The sequence below is a fragment of the Microtus oregoni genome, unplaced genomic scaffold (genome assembly GCF_018167655.1).
Source record: "Microtus oregoni isolate MIOR12 unplaced genomic scaffold, Mior012 000002F_ref0000024, whole genome shotgun sequence".
In the NCBI taxonomy this organism is placed as follows: domain Eukaryota; kingdom Metazoa; phylum Chordata; class Mammalia; order Rodentia; family Cricetidae; genus Microtus; species Microtus oregoni.
The window spans coordinates 69429811-69454168 of NW_024543061.1; the positions used below are offsets into that span (position 1 = coordinate 69429811).

The following is a 24358-nucleotide window of genomic DNA, read 5'->3' on the forward strand; positions in this document are numbered from 1 at the left end:
ATGAGTCTGGAACAATTACTGTTGTATAGTCCACTTAATTTCACTTCAAAGTGTCCTACTTTGTAATTCTGTTTCCTCCAAGAACAAAACGTTATCTGCTTAGAGGTGATGTGTTCAGAACTGGTAAGGAGTGGCTAATGAGTCACAGGGACAGTGGGTTGTACTTGCAAAGTGCTTATTAGGAAACACAGAAACCAAAGCTTTGTCTCCCTCTCCAGAGTTTCAGGTTTCATCCCTCCTCCTTAGTTCAGGAAAGATTTTTCCTCTCAGTTCAGAGATGTCTGCTATAGAGGCTGAAGAGACTCCCATGAACATGCTAAAAAAAGAAACATCTACCCCAGACCACCTACGAGAGGGAGACATGGGTATGTATTTAATGCAATTTGAAGCAAACTGAAAGGGAAAAGAGGAGCTTCATGGGGGTCTCACAGAGGAAGTGAACCTCCTGCCTGTTAAGCCTGCCATGGTAGGACTCTGTAGAAGTGAAATGATTGGGAGCCTCTGGTATATTAGTTACTCTATCGGACTATATAGTATTCAACTAGTCAAGAAAAAATAATAAGTTAATTATAATAGCTTGAGGCATAGTTTTTGTTTGATTTGGTTAGGGGGAGTTGTTTTTTTTTATTTTTCATTATACATTTATTATTTTTTTGTTGTGTTGTTGATTTTGGTGTGTGTGTGTGTGTGTGTGTGTGTGTGTGTGTATGTGTGTGTGTGTGTGTGCTTTCTAGTCCACTCTTGATCTGGTAATTTGCACTCCTGTGAGTTACAGGAACTTGCTATAGACCAGACTTCTTATGTCCCAGAGGGAAGGAAACTAAGTTCCCTGTGGGTCCAGGGCCTGGGGTTTGTGATGCACTGTGATTCATAGGAACTTTAGAAAGGAGAGAGCTGCAGTGGCAGGGTGAGCTACCTCCTCCTCCCCTGCAACAATTCGTCCACACCCCCACACACACCAGAAGTGCTCTGGCATTTTCACTTTGCGGAAAATTATGAAAATGAAGAATCTTGTGTGATTTCTGTTGCAGTCTTTAGGGAAAAACAACTGTCTTTTGTGTTTGAAAATGTCCACTGCATTCTTATTTTTATTTATTTCTTCTCTCTTCTGCTGCTTTTATTTTTCTTTGTTTGCTTGTGTAACTTGATGAAAGGATATTGGATTTTCTGAAAAACAGCATTTATACTTGCCAAAAAAGCAAGTTAATAAAAATGTAGATGTTTTTCAGCTAGATCAAATATTCCTGTAACTGAAAACATTTTCGTGTTCCCTGCAGATTCCCACAAACAGACCCCACAGTTATTTGAAACAACAAGGCACAAGTTGCAGATTTATCTTGCTATTTTTTAATTTTTTTTTCAAAAATGGCAAAATAAAATCTTTTTATTTTATTTATTTATTCAAAATTTCCACCTCCTCCCCTCCTCCCATTTCCCTCCCATACCCCCACTCCCTCTTCCCCACCCTCTCCAGTCCTAAGAGCAGTCAGGATTCCCTGCCCTGTGGGCAGTCCAAGGTCCTCCCCCCTCCATCCAGGTCTAGTAAGGTGAGCATCCAAACTGGCTAGGCTCCCACAAGGCCAGTCCATGCAGTAGAATCAAAACTCAGTGCCATTGTTTTTGGCTTCTCAGTCCGCCCTCATTGTCAGCCACATTCAAAGAGTCCGGTTTGATCACATGCTTCATCAGTCCCAGTCCAGCTGACCTTGGTGAGCTCCCATTAGATCAGTCTCATTGTCTCAGTGGGTGGACGCACCCCTCGCGGTCCTGACTTCCTTCCTCATGTTCTCCTTCTGCTCCTCATTTGGACCTTGGGAGCTCAGTCCAGTGCTCTAATGTGGGTCTCTGTGTTTTTCTCCATCCATCGCCAGATGAAGGTTCTATAGTGATATGCAAGATATTCATCACTGTGGCTCTAGGATAAGGCCAGTTCAGGCATCCTCTCCTCTACTGTCCATCGAACTAGTTGGCGAAATCCCCTTGGACACCTGGGAACCCCTCTAAAGCCAAGACTCTAGCCAACCCTAAAATGGCTCCCTTGTTTAGGATAACTTCTTCCCTGCTCCCATATCCACCCTTTCTCCATCTCAATTATCCCATTCCCCCAAGCTCTCCCCAATCCTCCCCTTCTCCCTTCGCTTTCCCCATCTCCCCTTCCCTACAATCCACCCTCACCCCCCTGCTCCCAACTTTTGCCCGATGATCTTGTCAACTTCCAATATCCAGGAGGAAAAATATATGTTTTTCTTTGGGTTCACCTTCTTATTTAGCTTTTCTAGGATCATGAACTATAGCTCAATGCCCTTTGTTTATGGCTAGAATCCGCTTATGAGTGAGCACACACCATATTCTTCTTTTTGGGTCTGGATTATCTCACTCAGTAAAGTGTTTTCTATTTCCATCCATTTGCATGCAAAATTCAAGAAGTCCTTGTTTTTTACCGATGAGTAGATCTCTAAAGTATATATGTGCCACACCTTCTTTATCCATTCTTCTATGGAAGGGCACCTAGGTTGTTTCCAGCTTCTTTCTATTACAAATATTGCTGTTATGAACACAGTTGAACAAAAGCTTTTGTAGTATGATTGGGCAGCTCTTGGGTATATTGCCAAGAGTGGAATTGCTGGGTCCTGAGAAAGGTTGACTCCCAGTTTCCTGAGAAACTGCCACACTGATTTCCAAAGTGGTTTCACAAGTTTGCATTCCCACCAACAATGGATGAGTGTTCCCCTTACTTTACAACCTCTCCAGCATAGGTTATCTATCATTGGTGTTTTTGATTTTAGCCATTCTGACAGGTGTAAGATGGTATCTTAAAATTGTTTTGATTTGCATTTCCCTGATTACTAAGGAGGTTGAGCATGACTTTAATGGTCTTTTGGCCATTTGAACTTCTTCTGTTGAGAATTCTCTGTTCAGTTCTGTACCCCATTTTTTAATTGGGTTAATTAGAGTTTTAATGTCTACTTTCTTGAGTTCTTTATATAGATCAGACCTTTGTCTGATGCAGGATTGGTGAAGATCTTCTCCCAGTCAGTAGGTTGCCTTTTTGTCTTAATGACAGTGTCCTTTGCTTTACAGAAGCTTCTCAGTCTCAGGAGGTCCCATTTATTCAATGAGGCCCTTAATGTCTGTGCTGCTGGGGTTATACGTAGGAAGTGGTCTCCTGTGTCCATGTGTTGCAGACTACTTCCCACTTTCTCTTCTATCAGGATCATCATGGCCAGATTTATATTGATATCTTTAATCCATTTGAACTTGAGTTTTGTGCATGGTGATATATATGGATTTATTTTCATTCTTCTACATGTTGAAATCCAGTTATGCCAGCACCATTTATTAAAGATGCTTTCTTTCTTCCATTGTATAATTTTAGCTCATTTGTGGAAAGTCAGGTGTTCATAGGTTTGTGGGTTAATATCCAGGTCTTCGATTCTATTCCATTGGACAACATCTCTGTTTTTATGACAATACCAAGCTGTTTTCATTACTGTAGCTCTGTAATAGAGTTTGAAGTCAGGGGTAGTAATGCCTCCAGAAGTTCCTTTATTGTATAAGATTGTTTTGGCTATCCTGGGTTTTTTTTTCCATATAAAGTTGATTATTTTTCTCTCAAGGTCTGTGAAGAATTTTGTTGGGAATTTGATGGGGATTGAGTTGAATCTATAGATTGCTTTTATGTAGAATTGCCACTTTTACAATGTTGATCCTCCCAATCCAAGAGCAAGAGAGATCCTTCCATTTTCTGGTATCCTCTTCAATTTCTTTCTTCAAAGACCTTAAGTTCTTGTCAAATAGATTTTTCACTTCCTTGGTTAGAGTTTCCCCAAGATATTTTATGCTATTTGTGGCATCATAAAAGGTGATGCTTCTCTAGGAACATGAATTATAAGCTCAATGTCCTTTATTTATGGCTAGAAACCAAATATGAGTGAGTACATCCCATGTTCCTCTTTTTGGGTCTGGCTTACCTCACTAAGGATAGTGTTTTCTATTTCCATCCATTTGTATGCAAAATTCAAGAAGTCCTTGTTTTTTACTGCTGAGTAATACTCTAATATGTATATATTCCATACTTTCTTCATCCATTCTTCCGTTGAAGGGCATCTAGGTTGTTTCCAGGTTCTGGCTATTACAAACAATGCTGCCATGAACATAGTTGAGCATATACTTTTGTTGTATGATAGGGCCTCTCTTGGGTATATTCCCAAGAGTGGTATTGCTGGATCCAGGGGTAGGTTGATCCCGAATTTCCTGAGAAACCGAAACACTGCTTTCCAGAGTGGTTGCACAAGTTTGCATTCCCACCAGCAATGGGTGAGTGTACCCCTTTCTCCACAACCTCTCCAGCAAAGGCTATCATTGGTGTTTTTGATTTTAGCCATTCTGACAGGTGTAAGGTGAATCCAAAGACAAACACATAGGCATCCTCATGAATATTAACCTTCATCAGGCGATGAAAGGAGACAGAGACAGAGACCCACATGGGAGCACCGGACAGAAATCTCAAGGTCCAAATCAGGAGCAGAAGGAGACGGAGCACGAGCAAGGAACTCAGGACCACGAGGGGTACACCCACACACTGAGACAATGGGGATGTTCTATCGGGAACTCACCAAGGCCAGCTGGCCTAGGTCTGAAAAAGCATGGGATAAATCCGGACTAGTTGAACATAGCGGACAATGAGGAATACTGAGAATTCTTTTTTTTTTAACTTTTTTTTTTATTGAGAAAAGAAAAAAAAAACAACAAAACAAATTTCCTCCTCCTCCCAGCCTCCCATTTCCCTCCCCCTCCTCCCACCCTTCTCCCCCTCCCCCCACTCCTCTCCCCCTTCCTCTCCAGCCCAAAGAGCAGTCAGATTTCCCTGCCCTGTGGTAAGTCCTAGGTCCTCCCCCCTCCGTGCATTTCTAGGAAGGTGAACATCCAAACTGGCTAGGCTCCCACAAAGCCAGCACATTACGTAGGTTCAAAACCCCGTGCCATTGTCCTTGGGTTCTCATCAGCCCTCATTGTTCGCCATGCTCAGAGAGTCTAGGTTTATCCCATGCTTTTTCAGTCACAGTTCAGCTGTCCTTGGTGAGCTCCCAATAGATCAGCTCCACTGTCTCAGTGGGTGGGTGCTCCCCTCGTGGTCCCGACTTCTTTGCTCATGTTCTCCCTCCTTCTGCTCCTCATCGGGACCTAGGGAGCTCATTCCAGTGCTCCAGTGTGGGTCTCTGTCTCTGTCTCCATCCATCACCAGATGAAGGTTCTATGATGATATGCAAGATATTCGTCATTATTGCTCTAGAATAGGGTCATTTCAGGTTCCCCATCCTCAGCTGCCCAAGGAACTACCTGGGGACCTCGGCATGGGTATCTGGGAGCCACTCTAGGTTCAAGTCTCTTGCCAACCCTAAGGTGGCTCCCTTAACTAAGAACCGTGCTTCCATGCTCCCCCATCCAACCTTCCTTCATCCCAATCCTCCCCCTTCCCCAAGCTCCCCCCATTCTCCCCCTCTCCCCCCTCTCTCCCCATCTCCCCTCACCCCCATCCCACCCCACCCCCAAGATCTCAATTTTCTCCCCGGCAATTTTGTCTACTTCCCATAGCCAAGAGGGCAACTATATGCTTTTCCTTTGGTTCACCTTCTTACTTAGCTTCTTTGGGATCACCAAGTGTAGACTCCGTGACCCTTGTTTATGGCTAGAAACCAATTATGAGTGAGTACATCCCATGTTCATCTTTTTGGGTCTGGGATACCTCACTCAGGATAGTGTTTTCTATTTCCATCCATTTGCATGCAAAATTTGAGAAGTCATTGTTTTTTAACGCAGCATAGTACTCTAATGTGTAGATATTCCACACTTTCTTCATCCATTCTTCCATTGAAGGGCATCTAGGTTGTTTCCAGGTTCTGGCTATTACAAATAATACTGCTATGAACATAGTTGAACAAATGCTCTTGTCATGTGATAGGGCATCTCTTGGGTATATTCCCAGGAGTGGTATTGCTGGGTCCAGGGGTAAGTTGATCCCGAATTTCCTGAGAAACCGAAACACCGATTTCCAAAGTGGTTGCACAAGATTGCATTCCCACCAGCAATGGATGAGTGTTCCCCTTCCTCCACAGCCTCTCCAGCAAAGGCTATCATTGGAGTTTTTTATTTTAGCCATTCTGAAAGGTGTAAGATGATATCTCAAAGTTGTTTTGATTTGCATTTCCCTGATTGCTAAGGAGGTTGAGCATGACCTTAGGTGTCTTTTGGCCATTTGAACTTCCTCTGCTGAGAATTCTCTGTTCAGTTCAGTGCCCCATTTTTTAATTGGGTTAATTAGCATTTTAAAGTCTAGTTTCCTGAGTTCTCTATATATTTTGGAGATCAGACCTTTGTCTGTTGCAGGGTTGGTGAAGATCTTCTCCCAGTCAGTAGGTTGCCTATTTGTCTTGGTGACAGTGTCTTTGCTTTACAGAAGCTTCTCAGTTTTAGTGGGTCCCATTTATTCAATGTTGCCCTTAAAGTCTGTGCTGTTGGGGTTACACATAGGAAGCGATCTCCTGTGCCCATCTCCTGTAGGGTACTTCCCATTTTCTCTTCTATCAGGTTCACTGTGTTCTGACTGATAGTGAGGTCTTTAATCCATTTGGACTTGAGTTTTGTGCATGGTGATAGATATGGGTCTATTTTCATTCTTCTACAGGTTGACATCCAGTTATGCCAGCACCATTTGTTAAAAATGCTTTCTTTCTTCCATTGTATACTTTTGGCTCCTTTATCAAATATGAGGTGTTCATAGGTTTGTGGGTTAAAATTCGGGTCTTCTATACGATTCCATTGGTCAGCTTCTCTGTTTTTATGCCAGTACCACACTGTTTTCATCACTGTAGCTCTGTAATAGAGTTTGAAGTCAGGGATGGTAATGCCTCCAGACAATCCTTTATTGTATAGGATTGTTTTGGCTATCCTGGGTTTTTTGTTTTTCCATATAAAGTTGATTATTGTCCTCTCAAGATCTGTGAAGAATTTTGATGGGACCCTGATGGGGATTGCATTGAATCTATAAATTGCCTTTGGTAGAATTGCCATTTTTACTATGTTGATCCTCCCAATCCAAGAGCAAGGAAGGTCCTTCCATTTTCTGGTATACTCCTCAATTTCTTTCTTCAGTGCCTTAAAGTTCTTGTCAAATAGATATTTCACTTCCTTGGTTAGAGTTACCCCAAGATATTTTATGCTGTTTGTGGCTATTGTGAAAGGTGAAGCTTCTCTGATTTCCCTCTCTGTTTCCATATCCTTTGTGTATAAGAGGGCGACTGATTTTTTGGAGTTTATCTTGTATCCTGCCACATTACTAAAGGTGTTTATCAGCTGTAAAAGTTCTTTGGTGGAGTTTTTGGGGTCGCTTTTGTACACTATCATATCATCTGCAAATAACGAAAGTTTAACTTCTTCCTTTCCAATTCGAATCCCTTTGATCCCCTTATGTTGTCTTATTGCTATTGCTAGAACTACAAGTACTATATTGAAGAGGTATGGCGAGAGTGGACAGCCTTGTCGTGTTCCTGAGTTTAGTGGGATGGCTTTAAATTTCTCTCCATTTAATTTAATGTTAGCTGTCAGCTTGCTGTATATAGCTTTTATTATATTTAGGTATGACCCTTGTATCCCTAATCTCTCCAATACTTTTATCATAAAGGGGTGTTGAATTGTGTCAAATGCTTTTTCAGCATCTAATGAAATGATCATATGGTTTTTTTCTTTCAGTTTATTTATATGCTGGATTACATTGATAGATTTTTGTATGTTGAACCAGCCCTGCATCCCTGGGATGAAGCCTACTTGATCATAATGGATAATTTTCCTAATGTGTTCTTGGATTCGGTTTGCCAGTATTTTGTTGAGGATTTTTGCATCGATGTTCATGAGTGAGATTGGTCTATAATTTTCTTTCTTGGTTGAGTCTTTGTGCGGTTTTGGTATCAGAGTAACTGTAGCTTCATAAAAGGAATTTGGCAATGACTCTTCTGTTTCTATATTGTGAAATACATTAAGGAGTATAGGTATTAGGTCTTCTTGGAAGTTCTGGTAGAATTCCGCATTGAAACCATCTGGTCCTGGGCTTTTTTTGGTAGGGAGGTTTTTGATAACCTCTTCTAATTCTTCGCGACTAACAGGTCTATTTAGATTGTTCACCTGGTCCTGGTTTAACTTTGGTATATTGTATTTATCTAAAAAAGTGTCCATTTCCTTTACATTTTCCAGTTTTGTGGCATATAGGCTTTTGTAGTAAGATCTAATGATTCTCTGAATTTCCTCTGTGTCTGTGGTTATGTCCCCCTTTTCATTTCTGATCTTATTAATTTGCAAATTCTCTCTCTGCCATTTGATTAGTTTGGATAGGGGTTTGTCAATCTTGTTGAATTTCTCCAGAAACCAGCTTTTTGTTTCATTGATTCTTTGGATTGTTTTCTGTGTTTCTATTTTGTTGATTTCAGCCCTCAGTTTGATTATTTCCAGTCTTCTACTCCTCCTAGGTGAGTCTGCTTCTTTTTTTTCTAGAGCTTTCAGGTGGGCTGTTAATTCTCCAATGTGAGCTTTCTCTGTTTTCTTTAAGTGGGCACTTAGTGCTATGAACTTTCCTCTTAGGACTGCTTTCATAGTGTCCCATAAGTTTAAGTATGTTGTTTCTTTATTTTCATTGAATTCCAGGAATACTTTAATTTCTTTCTTTATTTCTTCCTAAATCCAGGTATGGTTCAGTAGTTGACTGTTCAGTTTCCATGAGTTTGTAGGCTTTTGGGGGTTAGCATTGTTGTTGAATTCTAACTTTAATCCATGTTGATCTGATAAGACACAGGTAGTTACTAATATTTTTTTGTAACTGTGGATGTTTGCTTTGTTACCGACTATGTGGTCGATTTTTGAGAAGGTTCCATGAGCTGCAGAGAAGAAGGTATATTCTTTCCTATTTGGGTGGAATGTTCTATAGATGTCTGTTAAGTCCATTTGATTCATTACCTCCATTAATTCTCTTATTTCTCTGTTAGGTTTCTGTCTGATTGACCTGTCCATTGGTGAGAGAGGAGTGTTGAAGTCTCCTACTATTAGTGTGTGCGGTTTGATGGCTGCCTTGAGTTTTAGCAATGTTTCTTTTATGTACGTGGGTGCTTTTAAATTAGGGGCATAGATGTTCAGAATTGAGACTTCATCCTGCTGAACTGTTCCTGTTATGAGTATAAAATGCCCCTCTCCATCTTTTCTGATTGATTTAAGTTTGAAGTCAACTTTGTTAGAGATTAGTATGGCCACACCTGCTTGTTTCTTAGGTCCATTTGCTTGATAAGCCTTTTCCCAGCCCTTTACTCTGAGTAGGTGCCTGTCTTTGTGGTTGAGGTGTGTTTCTTGTAAACAGCAGAATGTTGGATCCTGTTTTCGTATCCAATCTCTTAGCCTGTGCCTTTTAATAGGTGAGTTGAGTCCATTGACATTAAGTGATATTAATGACCAGTGGATGTTAACTCCGGTCATTTTTTTAGTCGTAGAGTTTGTGTGTTTCCCTTCTTTGATTTGTGTTGGTGAAGGGTCTCTAGATGTCTGAGTTATTGTGGTCATTGTTGGACTCCTTGGTTAGTGATTTTCCTTCTATTACTTTCTGTAAGGCTGGATTTGTGGCTGCGTATTGTTTAAATTTGTTTTTATCCTGGAAAATTTTATTTTCTCCATTTATAGTGAACGAAAGCTTGGCTGGGTATAGTAATCTGGGCTTGCATCCATGGTCTCTTAGTTTCTGAAGTACATCTATCCAGAACATTCTGGCTTTCATGGTTTCCATGGAGAAGTCAGGTGTAAGTCTGATAGGTTTACCTTTATAAGTAATTTTGCCTTTTTCCTTTGCAGCTCTTAATATTCTTTCCTTATTCTGTATGCTTTGTGTTTTAATAATTATATGGCGAGGGGATGTTCTTTTTTGATCCAGCCTATTCGGTGTTCTGTATGCTTCTTGAACCTTCATAGGTATATCTTTCTTTAGGTTGGGAAAGTTTTCTTCTATAATTTTATTAAATATATTTTCTGGACCATTGAGCTGCACTTCTTCTCCTTCTTCTACTCCTATTATTCTTAGGTTTGGTCTTTTTATTGTGTCCCATATTTCCTGAATATTTTGTGATGAGAGTTTGTTGGACTTGCTGTTTTCTTTGATCAGAGTGTTTATTTTCTCTATGGTATCTTCAGAATCTGAGATTCTTTCTTCTATCTCTTGTATTCTGTTGGTTATGCTTGTTTCTGTAGACTCTGTTTGTTTACTTAAATTTTCCATGTCCAGCCGGCCCTCTGTTTGTGTTTTCTTCTTTGCCTCCATTTCAGTTTTCAAGTCTTGCACCGTTTCCATTATCTGTTTGATTGTTTTTCCTTGGTTTTCTAGGGTATCATTCACTGATTTATTCAGATCTTCAAACTTTCTGTTATATTTCTCATCCATTTCTATAAGGGCATTTTTTACATGCTGTTTAAGGGCGTCAATCACTTTCATGAAGTCAACCTTTTCTACTTCTTCTTGATTAAGGTGTTCATGTCCTCCCGTTGTGAGGTCGCTGGTTTCTGGTGGCTTCATGTTGCTTTTCAGCTTGTTGGGCCAATTCTTGCCTTGGCGTCTACCCATCTCTTCTTCCAAATGCTCCCTTATGGATCTTCTTTACCGGATCAGGTCTCCTTGCCTACCCAATGCTGGATCTCCCCAACGTTGTCTCTCCCCAACGCTGGGTCTCCCCAAGGCTGGGTCTCCTGGCGCTGAGAGATCAGGCCTCCGTGCCCAACGCTGGGTCTCCTGGCGCCGAGAGATCAGGCCTCCATGCTGGTGGGCAGGTCGCAAACAAAGCGCCTACCCTGCTGGGTGCAGGCAGGCCATAGAAACAAAGAGACTCCCGCCTGCTTGGGTGCCCCGATGATTTGGACCCAGTGCCCAGACTGGCTGGGCTGGGTGATGTTATGTGCAGAAAGAAGGCGGTGGGGCAAAGTGGGGAGGGTTCTGGATGGAAGCTGGGTGGGCTAGGAAGAAAGAGGAGGTATGCAGGGAGTGGGGGCCCTGCCGAGAGCTCAAGAAGGACAGGGGGCCAAGGAACCTCTGAACTCCCCTTCCCGGGCTGGCGCCGCAGGGTCAGAAACTCACCCCAACGCTGGGTCTCCTGGTGCCTAGAGATCAGGCCTCCATGCTCGCTATTTTTTAATTTTTGTATGGACTTGATATTTTCCATAATAAACTTTTAGAGTTTAACTTTGAAAAACAAAACAACAAAAAGAATCAAAACAAAACAAAAAGTAAGGAAAGAAAGCAGTAAGAGTTGTCAGGTAGAAAACAGCTTCTGGTGACTTTCAGCACACCAAAGCACATGCTGACCTCCAGGCTTACTCAGTGCCTGTGGCCCATCTCAGCTCTTTTCAATCTGCCTCCTACCCTAAACTTCTCCATATCTTGGGCTTCTCTGCCCCACCTTCTTGGTGCTCTATGGTCCCGCCATGCTTTCTCTTACCCCTCTCTCTTACTCTTTCTTTTGGTCTTCACTTTTATCTCCATCTTTCCTGGTCTCACACAACTTCCCTTCTCTTCCTCTGTGGCTCCCCACTTCCTTTCTCTCCCCCATCATGAGAGACTCTTGCAGATACTCTTCTTTATGTCTACAATAAAAAATTTCCCCTTAATCACACCATTGAATTTATGTCATGTTCACAAACTTTTAGAACACATGTAACAATGAAGTCTCCATTATACTCACATTATAGACCCAGACCCCACCCCATTACCTCTGTGCTCTTCTGTAAACACTCCTTTCCTCTGTACCCAGCCTATGGCATCTTTGCTCTTTTTTTTTTTTTTTTTTTGCTCTTACACACTTGCTTTCCAAGAATATCATGTAGCTGGATCCCTGCAGAAATCATGCATTTGAGATTCATCCACAGTGAGTTTCACAGCTGTGTGTCAACTATGAACACAGTAGCTAGAGTAGAAGAGATTCCAGAACATGATTGATTGAGGCATGGACTGTAGATATTCAGAGCATGTATTTCAAACCTGAATACAAAAACAGTTTTTCAAACATGTCAGGGAAACCTTACAGGAAACTGGTGGGTAAGAGAGTGAGCAAAATGAGAGAAGATAGTCGGAATTTCTCAGCAGAAAACCAGTGCTGTGAGGTCAGCTTCTCCAAGTAAACTGCAAATGGGCTGTGTGGGATTTGGTTGCTATTTGGGATTTGGTGGTGATGGTGGTGCTGATGTGGTTCACACATGAGCCTTGACTCACGTCTAAAGTCAATAAAACAGCTACCTGTATTTGGTTATCTCCTGCTTTTCTGTATGTTTCACAGATTAAATCCATGATATGAGGCTTTAATATAATACATATTTATCCAATAAGCTGCTTTGCTGGCCTGAGGCCAACTGCTTTTGGTGCCAACTACTTAAGGGTTACTTAAGTGGGCAACAAGATTTTCCCTCTGGGAACAGAAAAATGAGGAACATTTAGCCAGCACAAGAAATGGGCAAATGCAATACTGAGGTCCAGGTTTCTTTTTTATCACTTCCCCAGTTCTGAGTAAAATTGTTTTATATTATCACAAGCTCAGGGATATTTGAGTTGCTGCAAACCACAGACTAAATTTAAAAAGTTGCTATAATACAGATAGGCTTTTTTATGTAAACACAGGCATTTTTCTTAGATCTAGGTTGTGAGGTAAATGTATTCAAATTTTAGCAAAATACTAAACTATATTTCCCCCAAACATAGGTAATACCAAGCATTTTAATGGATATGTTTACTGTGAGTGTGTCATTTCTATTGGTATATTTTTTATTTTTAAAAATCAATATGGGTTTATAATGTGTGTGTCTGTGAACTGTAAAATGGGCAAAGTGACATTTCTTAGGTAGAGAAAGGATGGTATCTTTTCTACATATGATACTAAGACAGTGACTTCCCCTAGTGATGATTCTTATCCATTGCAAAATAAATGATTCAAAAGTGGATAAAGATGGAAACATGAAGTCTGAGGTGGGATTCCCCTCTGTATGCTATGAATATGTTCTTTTATTTTTTACCATTGGTTAATAAAGAATCTGCTTTGACCTATGGTAGGGCAGAATATATCAAGTAAGGAAATCCAAGCAGATATAGAGAAGGAAAGTAGGTAGAGTCAGGCAGATGCCATGTTCCTTCTGACAGATAAAGACACAAGAACCTTATTAGTAGGCCACAGACTCATGATGATACATAGATTAATAGAAATGGATTAATTTAAGATATAAGAACTAAATAGAAATACAGTTGAACAATTGGCTAATCAGTGTTGTAATCAATATAGTTTCTGTGTGATTATTCATGTCTGGGTGGCCAGGAAAAGAAAAAGCCAACTCAGTTTATGAAAAGGTGTTTATGTCTGGCATGGATCCACATAAGACCTACAAAAGCTCAAAGAAAACATAGTGCTTCTTGTTGCATGAGGAGGGTGGCCTTTTGTTTGTCCCGGGCGCCCAGCTAGCTTACACCCAAAATAACCACACAGAAACTGTATTAATTAAAGCACTGCCTGGCCCATTATCTCTAGCCTCTTATTGGCTAACTGATTTAACCCATTTCTATTAATCTGTATATCACCACGAGGTCGTGGTTTACTGGGAGAGATTCAGCATGTCTGATTCTAGTGACACCATGGCAGTTCTCCCACTCTGCTTTCTTTCTCCCAGAATTCAGTTCTGTCTTCTCTGCCTACCTAAATTCTGCCACACCAACTAGGACAAGTTCTTAACCAATGAAAGCAACTCACAAACAGAAGGAACTCCTACACCAGCTTCTAGACCCACAAAAAAATGGGAGCCAAGTGCAGCTACTTAGTAGTCTCATGTCTTTTTTTTTAAGATAGGCTCTGTTTGCTGGCTGCAAGGAGAGGCATGTCTCCTTCCTATAAGAAATGGCTTCCTGGTTCATTCTGGAAGCAAAAAGGGCTCTGGATTTTTCTAGAGTTCCCTCTACAGCTCACTTAAGGTTTGTGAGCAGAGTGATACAAGTTGCTTAATGGTGACATAGACCCTCTGTGCCCCTGAAGCTGGGGCAGTCAGCATGGCTTGTAGAGGCATTGAACATGCATCCACCATTTTGGACTGGACAGAGTCAACAGGCAAAGCCATAGCATTAGTCTTAGACACTCATTTGAAAAAAAAATAACAAAAAATTTCCTGGTCAGAAAATGCTTACAGGATTTCAGATACACAATAAGACAGAATCAGATGAAAAAGACCTCTGAATGGGTCACAGTGTTGGATAAATATACATGGGCTTAAGAGAGAGAGAGAAAAGAATACAGACAATCATAAATAAAGGAGTAAAGACAATAAAATAAATATTGAAAAACTGATAGAATTAAAATTAAGCTATGTAATGATGAAAAATAAACAGAGAATCTGGATTATGTATATTGTTGTGCTTTCTTTGAATTTCTTGACAGCAGAGAGATATTTGATTCTAGGGGCTGCTAAGCTAAACAAACATATATATTTACTTCAAAATTTGAGTCTAAGGATATGTTACTTTGGAAAAGATGTTCTGCTTTTGTTTCCACAGAAAATGGAAATCTTTGAATTCCTTCCTGGCTAATGTTGTTTGAGGGAACAAGATTTCTCCAAAAGGTTTCTGTGAACCTTAAAAATACTTTGCTCAACAAACAGCAGAAAGAAACTGGAAGAAAACAATGTCCAAGTACTGTTCATTTCTCAGTCTCCCAGACTCCCGAAATAACCACAGGGAAAATGTGTTAAATCACTGCTTGGTCTATTAGCTCTAATTTCTTATTGGCTATCTTTTGTATCTTAATTTAACCCATTTCTATTATTTTACATTTTACCATGAGGGCCATGGCCTACTGGCAAGGTTCTGGCGTGGCTGCTTCCCATGGCAGCTCAATGGATTCTCTCTCCTCTGCCTCCTTTTTCCCAGCATTCAGTTTAGTTTTCTCCACCTAGCTAATTAGGTTCTGCCCTGCTATAGGTCCAAAGCAGTACTTTATTAACCAACGGTATTCACAACATACAGAGGAGATGTGAGATTCCTCTCTGTATGTTGTGAGTAGGATTATTACCTTTGGTTAACAAAAAAAGCTGCTTTGACCTATGACAGTGCAGAATATAGCAAGGCAGGTAATCCAAGCAGAGATAGAGCAGAAAACAAGGTATAGTCAGATAGATTCCATGTAGCTGCTGATGGAGAAAGACACTGGAAACTTACCCATAGCTCACAGTTTTGTGGTGACACATAGATTAATAGAAATGGGTTAATTTAAGATATAAGAGCTTACAAGGTATATGCTTGAGCCATTCCCCAAACAGTGTTTTATTAATATAGCTTCTCTGTGATTATTAGGGTCTGGCCAGCCGGGAAATGGAAAAGCAGTCTCAGTTTACAGGTTTCATAGGTAAAAAATGGATGTTATGTCTTCTGCATATGATGCTAAGACAGTTAGTTCTTATGGTTATGACTCATTCCTCATTTGTTGTACAATAAATGTCTCAAAATGGACAATAGAGCCAAATATGAAATCTAGAACTTTAAATCTATTTGAACAAGAAAAAATAAAAAGAAAATCTCAGTGAACTTTTGTCAGGCAGAGTTTTCTTTAGCTATACACAGAAAAATAAATTGGATTTAGAATAATGAAATTCCTCTGCTCTGGTTCCTGAAAAAGTAATAAAAGGATAAAAATGTACTGCCAAGGGTTTTATATTTTATTGCTGATATTTTGTATTTTTTTCTATCTCTCAAAAGAAATTGTACCTACAATGTATTGAGATCTTTTGGAACCCAATGAAAACGCGTAGGAAGTGAATCAGAGGTTAAAAGCCTTTGTTGCTGCTCTTCCAGCAACTGAATATGAGCATGTTCCATTACGTGTACAATTGTGTGTTTGATAGTACTGTGAGAGCTACAGTATTTATACATTTGTTTGTACTTGACAATTGCTAGTGTATGAAATCCTGTGCCATCCCACCTTACACACATATTTTCTTTTCATTATTATTATTATTATTATTATTATTATTATTATTATTATTACAGTCTCATCAGTCCTAACCAAGCAGGTCTCTTTTTATAGCACTAAATCTATGTGTTGACTGAGTTTTCTGTCCTGCCCCGTTCCTGCAGTTGTTAAGCCCCAAAGAAACCACACAGAGGTCTACACTAATTATAAACTGCCTTGCCTAGTATCTCAGGCTTCTTATTAACTCTTATAACTTATATTATCCCATAATTCTTGTCCGTGTTAGACAAGGTGGCTTGATACCTTTTTGGTAGGGCATTCACATCTTGCTATGTTGCTTCCTCTATGGCTGGGGTCACTACTGCAGACTAAAACTTCCCTCTTCTTAGAAATCTCATTTACCTGCCTCTACTTCCTGCCTTATTACCCTGCCTTTGCTTCCTGCCTGGCTACTGGTCAAGCAGCTTTTTAATAAAAATAATACAAGAGACAGGATAAAAGCATCTATGGGTGGTTTTTGTTGTTATTTTCTTTTCTCCATGATCTCCACTGTTTCTGTTTCTTTCTCTTTTACTGGTCCCTAATTCAATAACTAAAAAATCATAGCAAAAAGTAATGTTTCCCTTTCCTCTAATGTTTTGCAAGTTAAGGGTATCATTTATGGACCAGGAACTTCTGTGAAGGGCATTTGCAGGAGGGGGGTACAAGTGAAATATATAGTTGATTCTGGGTAAACTTATTTTTTCCCTGAAAGGTTCTTGAGGTTGATATTCTGATATTTATGTTTCTAGGTAAAAAACAGCAAGGAAAATGTCTCAGAAAGAGCCCCACCCAGCCTCGTGTTAAGCTTTACTGCTGCTATGCAGTGATCATGGTCCTCAGCGTAACTGTAATTGCACTTTCTTTTGCTTTGTCAGGTACGTGCTTCATTGTCCAAATTCTGCAACATTCTATCACATTGATGTGGAGGCCCAAAAATGTGAGCCTATTTCCACCTTGCCTGAGGGTCAGAGAGTTTTAGCTTGCTAAAAGTTGTTGAAAAAAGTGTGGCTACACACCCTGACCTAGGGTGAGCTTACTTGATCATTTTGACATTAAAATGTTCCATCAAGGTAGTCCCAATCCCTTCTGACAAATGGTCAAAAGTTCAAGCATACTTCTGCTCCTTCTTTTGAAATAGGAGGTTTGACCTTGGGAGTCACTACCTTCAATATACTTTGTCTAGGGTGGATTCACTGAATAAACTACAGAATGCTTTTTGGATTAATGGCTTGATGGCTCAAAATATTGAAGCAAAACTGCTCTAGTAGTCCTTTGAATTATGTTAAAGCAGTTTTTTGTGTTCTTACCCCTATTGTATTGGGATATAAAAATGTACAGAAAATTAAATGTGGGTGATTTCAGTATTCACTGGAACTCCTTCCTGTTACCGTCTTATGTTTTCTTTTATTATTTTCACTCAAGTCTTCATATATTTTACTAACTTTTCTAATCCCCTGCTCCTGCACTGGTAAGTAGTATTTTTTCTGAGACATTCACATTTTCAGTTATACTTACTGATCACCGTGAGCCAGGCATTATAGGAAAGGCTCTAGAGAAACGTTTTCTCTGGGAATTTAGGAGCTAGTAGGAAGATGCACTGATGGAACAGCATGAGGTGTAGTGTGCATAGGAGATCAAGCTCAGCATCCCTGGGAAGATGGCATTCGGCAACATTTAGACAGAGATGTAGAAGACATATATTCACCTAGGAAAACTATTCAAGGCAGTGAACAAAGACAAGAAATTTCAAAGAAGAAAGTTCAAGGAGGCTGATGCACCTGAGGGAAGTGAGGACAATGAAGAGTTTTTGTTTGGAAGAATGCACAGAACCCCACACACCATGACTCTTGGTTTCAGTTAATGTCTTCAACCAGACTCTGAAAATATTGAACATACCAGTTCTAGATGTATGCCTTTCCTAAGCTTTTAATTGTGGACTGTTCAGAATTATCTGATATAATTTTGCACACCCTTTTTCATAGCTCACATAAATGTTTTGCGATATTGTTTTATAAAAATAAACTTTAACCATGTTGGTGAATATACACAGGACTATACATAGACAAACAATTTTTAAAAAGTCTTAGTCAGTGTAACCTAAACTATTACACAGCTCTGAAAAGAGCAAGATAGAAAGACGTGATAGTTATCCTCGCTATCTGTTGTATTTGTCCTATTCGATGAAGCTTCGGTGTACAGGGTGTGAGAACTGGTAACAGTGACAACCAATTTCCTTCTATTAAAAATTAGTGTGGGAGCCATTTCTGATATTTATTATCTCTTATGAAATCATTTATTTCTAGGATTTAGAATCTCTTCAGGAGAAAAGTGTTCTGGTCCAGTAAAGGATAAAAATGTTGAAGGTATGACTGAAAAATTGTTATTCTTCTAAACTGTACTTTGAAATTCAGAGCTTCTTACACACACACACACACACACACACACACACACACACCACATGTGTGCACACATTCACTCTATTGTGATAAAATCACAAATGAACAAATTACACAGCTCCATTAGCATAGCCCCTCCAACACCTGTCAAGTCCCAAGCCCTACGTATCTCATTGAATGTATCTCATTGACATTCCACACAATTAGAAGAGCTATTCTGAAATTGTGGAGCTTTGGTTATGGGTTTAGACTTTCACTGTCAATCCCATTTTTATGCACTTATCCGAAAAAATATGATAGGGCAGAAACTACAAAAACAATTGTCTCTATAGCCATTTCTCACAACTTGCTAGCCCCTTGTTATATCTTGTTTGTCCTGGTCACATTACACTTCTCTTACTTGTTCTCCTGTCTATGTGTTAATCATGCCCACACTCACAGCTGTTCACACTGTATATCACAGGCTGGGACTGCATTTGACAGAATACCTGGGCCTCTTTCTTTCTTATTTTGTGTGACCTAACTTGATAGCATACTTTCCTTAAATTCCATTTTTCTTTTTGGCTGAATAACATCCTGTTTCATATGTATAATACATTTAATTATCTGTTATTTGATGGGTATTAGGAGCAAGTACATTTCGTTACTATTGTAAATAGGGAAGCAATAGCTATGGATGTACAGGTATCTCTGTAGCAGGATGTGAGTTTGCTCCACATATGCTTAGGAGTGGTATAGCTGTGTCATGTAGTATATTTACTTTAAACTTCATTGAAAAATCTCCAGCTGGCTATGTAATTTTGACTCCCACCAGCAGTTTATGAATGTCCATATTTTTGCACATTTTTTAACATCAGTTATCAGAGTTGTCTATAATAGCCTTTCTGAGCAGCTCTATAAGAACCAGTATGTATGTATGTATGCATATATATATATATATATTCAGTGTGGTAGAATTATAAAAGATTTGATATAGAAGATTGATTTTGCCATGTCTATGTTTTACACAATGTCATTTCTCTATAGTAAAATTCAGGCAAGTGAGTTACTTTTTTTATTTATTTTTTAAGAAATAAGGAGGATGTGAAGTATTATGGGAAAAAGAGCTATAGGATTTCGGGAATCAGGAATAGTTCTTTAAAGGGTATGAGAATCACTGAATGAAGACCCAGATTCAAATAGTAGACAAAAACAAAGAGCATTTATTTATTCAAGCATGTGGGATCTACCACTTGTACAAATTGACAACCCGGAAGGAACAAAGACAAACAGTTCCTTTTAACCATAGCTAGGGAAATTCCAGGAACAGCTATGTCATTTCTAAGGTTACATTATAATATTTTTGACTTATTTTTCCATGTTTGGGCATACTTAGGAAAGTCAAAGTATGTCCTGTTCCAGTTATTATAGGAACCATTCTTTTTTTGGTCATTGCTTTGAGATACTGTATTGCTTATTAAGGCCATGTACATGCTCTCTGCTCTTTCCCCCTTGTCTTTGTTGTCAGGGGTGTTGTTGATTATTAGACCTTTGTTTAAGAAACTGAAACTTAATTCTAGCTTTTAAAATGGAGGAAGTTTAGATCTCTCACTCCCAAGGTGCTGATGGCCTAGAAATGATTTTCTTGCAGGACATAGTGTCTTTAGTCCCAGCACTAAGGAGACATACATAGCAGGATTAGTAAAGGCTCCAGACAAATACAATTCACACAGTGAGATCCAGTCCAAGCAGGGGATATAGCAAGATTCTGTCTCAAAACACAAAATACAGAGAAGAAAAATAAAGCATTTCCTCAGAGCACTGGAAAGTCCTGGGTTGTGGACCATCATGATATGATGTGTCTTCTAGTAATAAATGAGTAGAGCTATAGTACAAGCACATACCTCAAAACTGAGATTTGCATGGGTAGCTAAGAGGATATGACATGAACACTTTTCTTTGTTACATCATTTTGTTGCACTGTCTGCATTTTAGTGAAAAAGGAAAATGCAGTCACTTCGCCCCCTGCACCATGCTTTGCCACTTGTCCAAATGACTGGATTGGACTTGGAAGTAAATGTTTTTATTTTTCTGAAGTTGAGAGAAATTGGACATTAAGCCAGAACTACTGCATGGCACATGAGGCCCAACTAGCTGGATTTGAAACTCTGGAGGAGTTGGTAAGAAAGCATCAGGAATTGGTTTGTTGTTTGTTATGTTGAATTTGTATTGCCTTGTGATGGGAAGGTTAAATATGAAGCCTGTGGAGGGATTCTACCCTTCTTCTTTTGTGAAGGACAAAGGTCACATATTAGTGTATGCAGTTGCTAATGTGGTTGCTTCTGACTGGAGCCCCACTCCAGAGACATGCTTTCATACTTATTGTTAACCTGCATGGCCAAACAATCCACTAAGATACATGATAATCATGGAAGTCTTTATCCATGTTGGCCAGTATTGCATACTGAATGTGGCAACTGTTGTAGTAATAGGAGCAGCGGGCCGCTTCCCGCCACCTGGTTAGCTTTATCCGAAATAATTACACAGAAACTGAATTCTTTTAAACACTGCCTGGCCCATTAGCTGCAGCCTCTTATTGGCTAGCTCTTATATATTGATCTAACCCATTTCTAATAATCTGTGTAGCACCACGAGCTGGATTACCAGGAAAGATCTTAACCTGTGTCTGTCTGGAGTGAGAGAATCATGGCGACTGCCTGACTCGGCTTTTTTCTCCCAGCATTCTGTTCTGTTTACTCCACCCACCTAAGGGTTGGCCTATCAAATGGGCCTACGCAGTTTCTTTATTAATTAACCAATGAAAGCAATAGATTAGAAAGAAATCACTTCCACATCAAACTGTTAATAACTTGAAGACCAGGCTTACTAAGGGATGATTCTAGCCAGAAAAAAAAAATGAGGGCCACCAATATATTTTAGATTGTGAGAGTAAAGTGCATACACTGAAATCTGATTATTGTACTGGCTCCAAAGTCTATGACTCTCAGTTATAATCTGCTTCCATCCAGAGAGGAGGCTATAGGTCAGGGAGACTCAATGGTCATTTGAAACAAAGAGACACATGTGTTTGCTTTTAATGTCTTATGACAGAATTTCCTGAAGACATATGCATGGAAATTTCAGTACTGGATTGGCTTGCACAGAGAATCATTACAACACCCTTGGAAGTGGACAAACAGCACTGAATATAATAACTTGTATGTTTTCAGACCAGTTTTCTTTCTACTATGTTCCTATATTGTGGTGTGTGAATTGTGCCTATGAGAGATAAAAATCAGTGTCGTGTAATGCCAATTGTTCTGGAAAGCAAAAAACATAAGCCTTTGGTCTTGAGGTTGGCTCTGAGTCATGGTGTATGCTTATGTGCGAGAACCAATACCCAGCAAGCTCTACATCAAATTTAAATTCTTTGAATTCTCAATGCTTTGGATTATATTCATTGTTAATAAGAGACTAATTGGCCAATAGCAGAGCAAGAAGAGATTTGGGAAGACAGACTGACACAGTGAGATTAATGGGAGGAGGAGCAGTTGAGTCAGGGGAGTCTTGAGAGATGCAGGCCAGCTCTCGAGCAAGCAGGATGTGTAAAAAATGAGGTAGTAAGTCATGAATTATGTAGAAAAGCATAAATAGAAATGTGGGTTAATTAAAATGTAAGAGTTAGCTAGTTATAAGCCTGAGCTATTGGCCAAGCATTTATAAATAATATTAAATTTGGAAGTAGTTCCTGGAACAGGGAGTGAGAGGTGAGGACAGGAAAACTTCCAACTCCTTGATTTCCTGTTTATTATCCATCATCTTCAAAGCATTTACCTAGTGTGGTTTGTCTTGAAATCTTTAACATGACAATGGCATCATGGGTAATCTTTTCTGTTCCATCACCAACGTATAATATTTCCTGCTGAGAAATGACCTTGTGGGCTGTCTACAGAACTGAAGATTTGCAGTGAGTGCCCTGAAACCCTAGAAAGCCATTGCAGATTGGCTCAAGTAGGACTTTCCAGACAACTGTTACACAGCTGCACCTGTTCTCAGATACAGAGACTTCTGGGACCTTAGGAACCTCCTCTAAAGTCTCATCATTGAAGAACACTGAGACGGCTCCTGGGTATAAGCATAGATAGTAATTTTGAAAGGAATCATTTCACTGAAATGACAAAAATGACAGAGCCAGTCACTTTTATCATTAAAGCCTTGTTAGTAATTGATTATGAAGTGGGATTTCTGTACTTGTATACATGTATAAAATATGTCAAGGTAGAATTTAGTATCACCCTCAGTGAGGCAAACCATGGTACCAGTTCTTTTGATTCTGGCAAATGCCTTCTATACACATTACAGGGTTCACCATGGATTAATGGCAATGGTGTATTGTTCAATCTGACCCCTGGGATGTAAAAGACATTAGGTAAAAACCAGTGTCACTGATTTCCCATGGATTTTGCCTTTCTTTGATTCATACTACAAATAACCAGTAAAGTAGGGTGATATTTTATTGTGGGAGTGAATGCACTGCTGGCCTCTGTAGAAATTTTGTTTGTTTTCTGTTTTAGGGAACCTGTCCTAGGAGATGACAACTGGGCCATACTGTCTATGAAGGAGATCTCCAGTAACAAGAGCTTCGTAGAAAAATACTGTATTTGTAGCAAACACAACAGCTACACATATTAGTATTTAGTGCCCAGTAATTTTTTATCTAAGGTAGAGAAATTGTCAAAGTATTTGTGAAAAACCTGTTATATCTTACCCATGGTTTATGTTACATTATATCAAATCAATTCATAATGTGTGATGGCACCAGGGATGAAAACTATCTTAGAGGACTATACTTTCAGATACTTGGGAGAGAGACCGTAGATGACTGTACATTAAATAGGTGTTCAGGTATGAGTTGGTACTCATATTTTAAGCCTAAAGTACAATGAAATTTTTTGTGACCTCTACTTTTATGGCCACTTATGAACTTTTACTTCATTACTTTCTCTTTGAAATGCCTTGAATATTAAAAAAATGAACAGAAAGTGAAATTCTGGAAATAATTTAATAACCACAGGAAAGATGTTTGTTGTCTCAGTCTCCAAATGTTTTTAGAAACAGTTAACTTTTTTATTTTTTACAAAATTTAATGACAAACATGAATGGAGATCTAGACATGATTAAAACTAATATCATACACACTGTAATTTTATTCACTAGAAATCTTGTCAAAATATTTTTGGAGTTTGCTTCTCAGTTTACAATTTTTAATTACAGTGGACTAAGAACTATTACAAGGAATGCCATTTTACTCTCTTAATTTAATTTTTGAGAATTGCATACATATGCAAGCCATTTTAATTCATTCCTTGTTTCATAAGGAGCCTTCTTATACATTTGATGCATAGACTTATAATATTTACATACTTTTGAGTTTTAAGAACAAAATACTTATGTTATTGTTTGATCATTCATAGCACTGCACTAACAAGTCCCCAGAAGAAAAAAATTACAGGTTACAAATATCCATTTTGTTTACACTGTCTTTTTACTGTATTGATATATAAATTAAACCTACTTTCACATGACTGTCAAGCATTCACTATTAATCTGTACCACCACCCCCTTCTATAATACTTATTTTGTAACTTGGTTTCTCTGTAATTCCCAGATGACTGGAATTATAGTTATATATCACCATACAGGCTATACCATTGCTAATTATTTTTTAAATGTATCATTTCCCCATATAAGCTTTTTGTTTGTTTTAAAATTTATTTATTTATGTATACAATTGCTCTGTCTGTATGCCTGCCTGCATGTCAGATTATAGATTGACGTGAGCCACCATATGGCATGACTGGTTTCTCCTGCTCTTGGATCCCTTCTTTCTCTTTTCTTTCTAACCACCTATATGAGGTAGCCCTTGGCTCCTCA

At 39.2% G+C, this 24358-nt stretch overlaps 1 protein-coding gene across 1 annotated transcript; it reads left to right on the forward strand.

The window, feature by feature from the left end:
* Nucleotides 1–277: 277 nt before the first annotated feature.
* LOC121436392 (C-type lectin domain family 2 member E-like) lies at nucleotides 278–24210 on the forward strand. The gene is made up of 6 exons (XM_041636234.1): nucleotides 278–365; nucleotides 16799–16924; nucleotides 18353–18412; nucleotides 20420–20604; nucleotides 21536–21642; nucleotides 22999–24210. Exons 1-6 carry the CDS (start codon nucleotides 278–280, stop codon nucleotides 23114–23116), a joined length of 684 nt encoding a protein of 227 aa, XP_041492168.1. The 3' UTR covers nucleotides 23117–24210.
* Nucleotides 24211–24358: the final 148 nt, after the last annotated feature.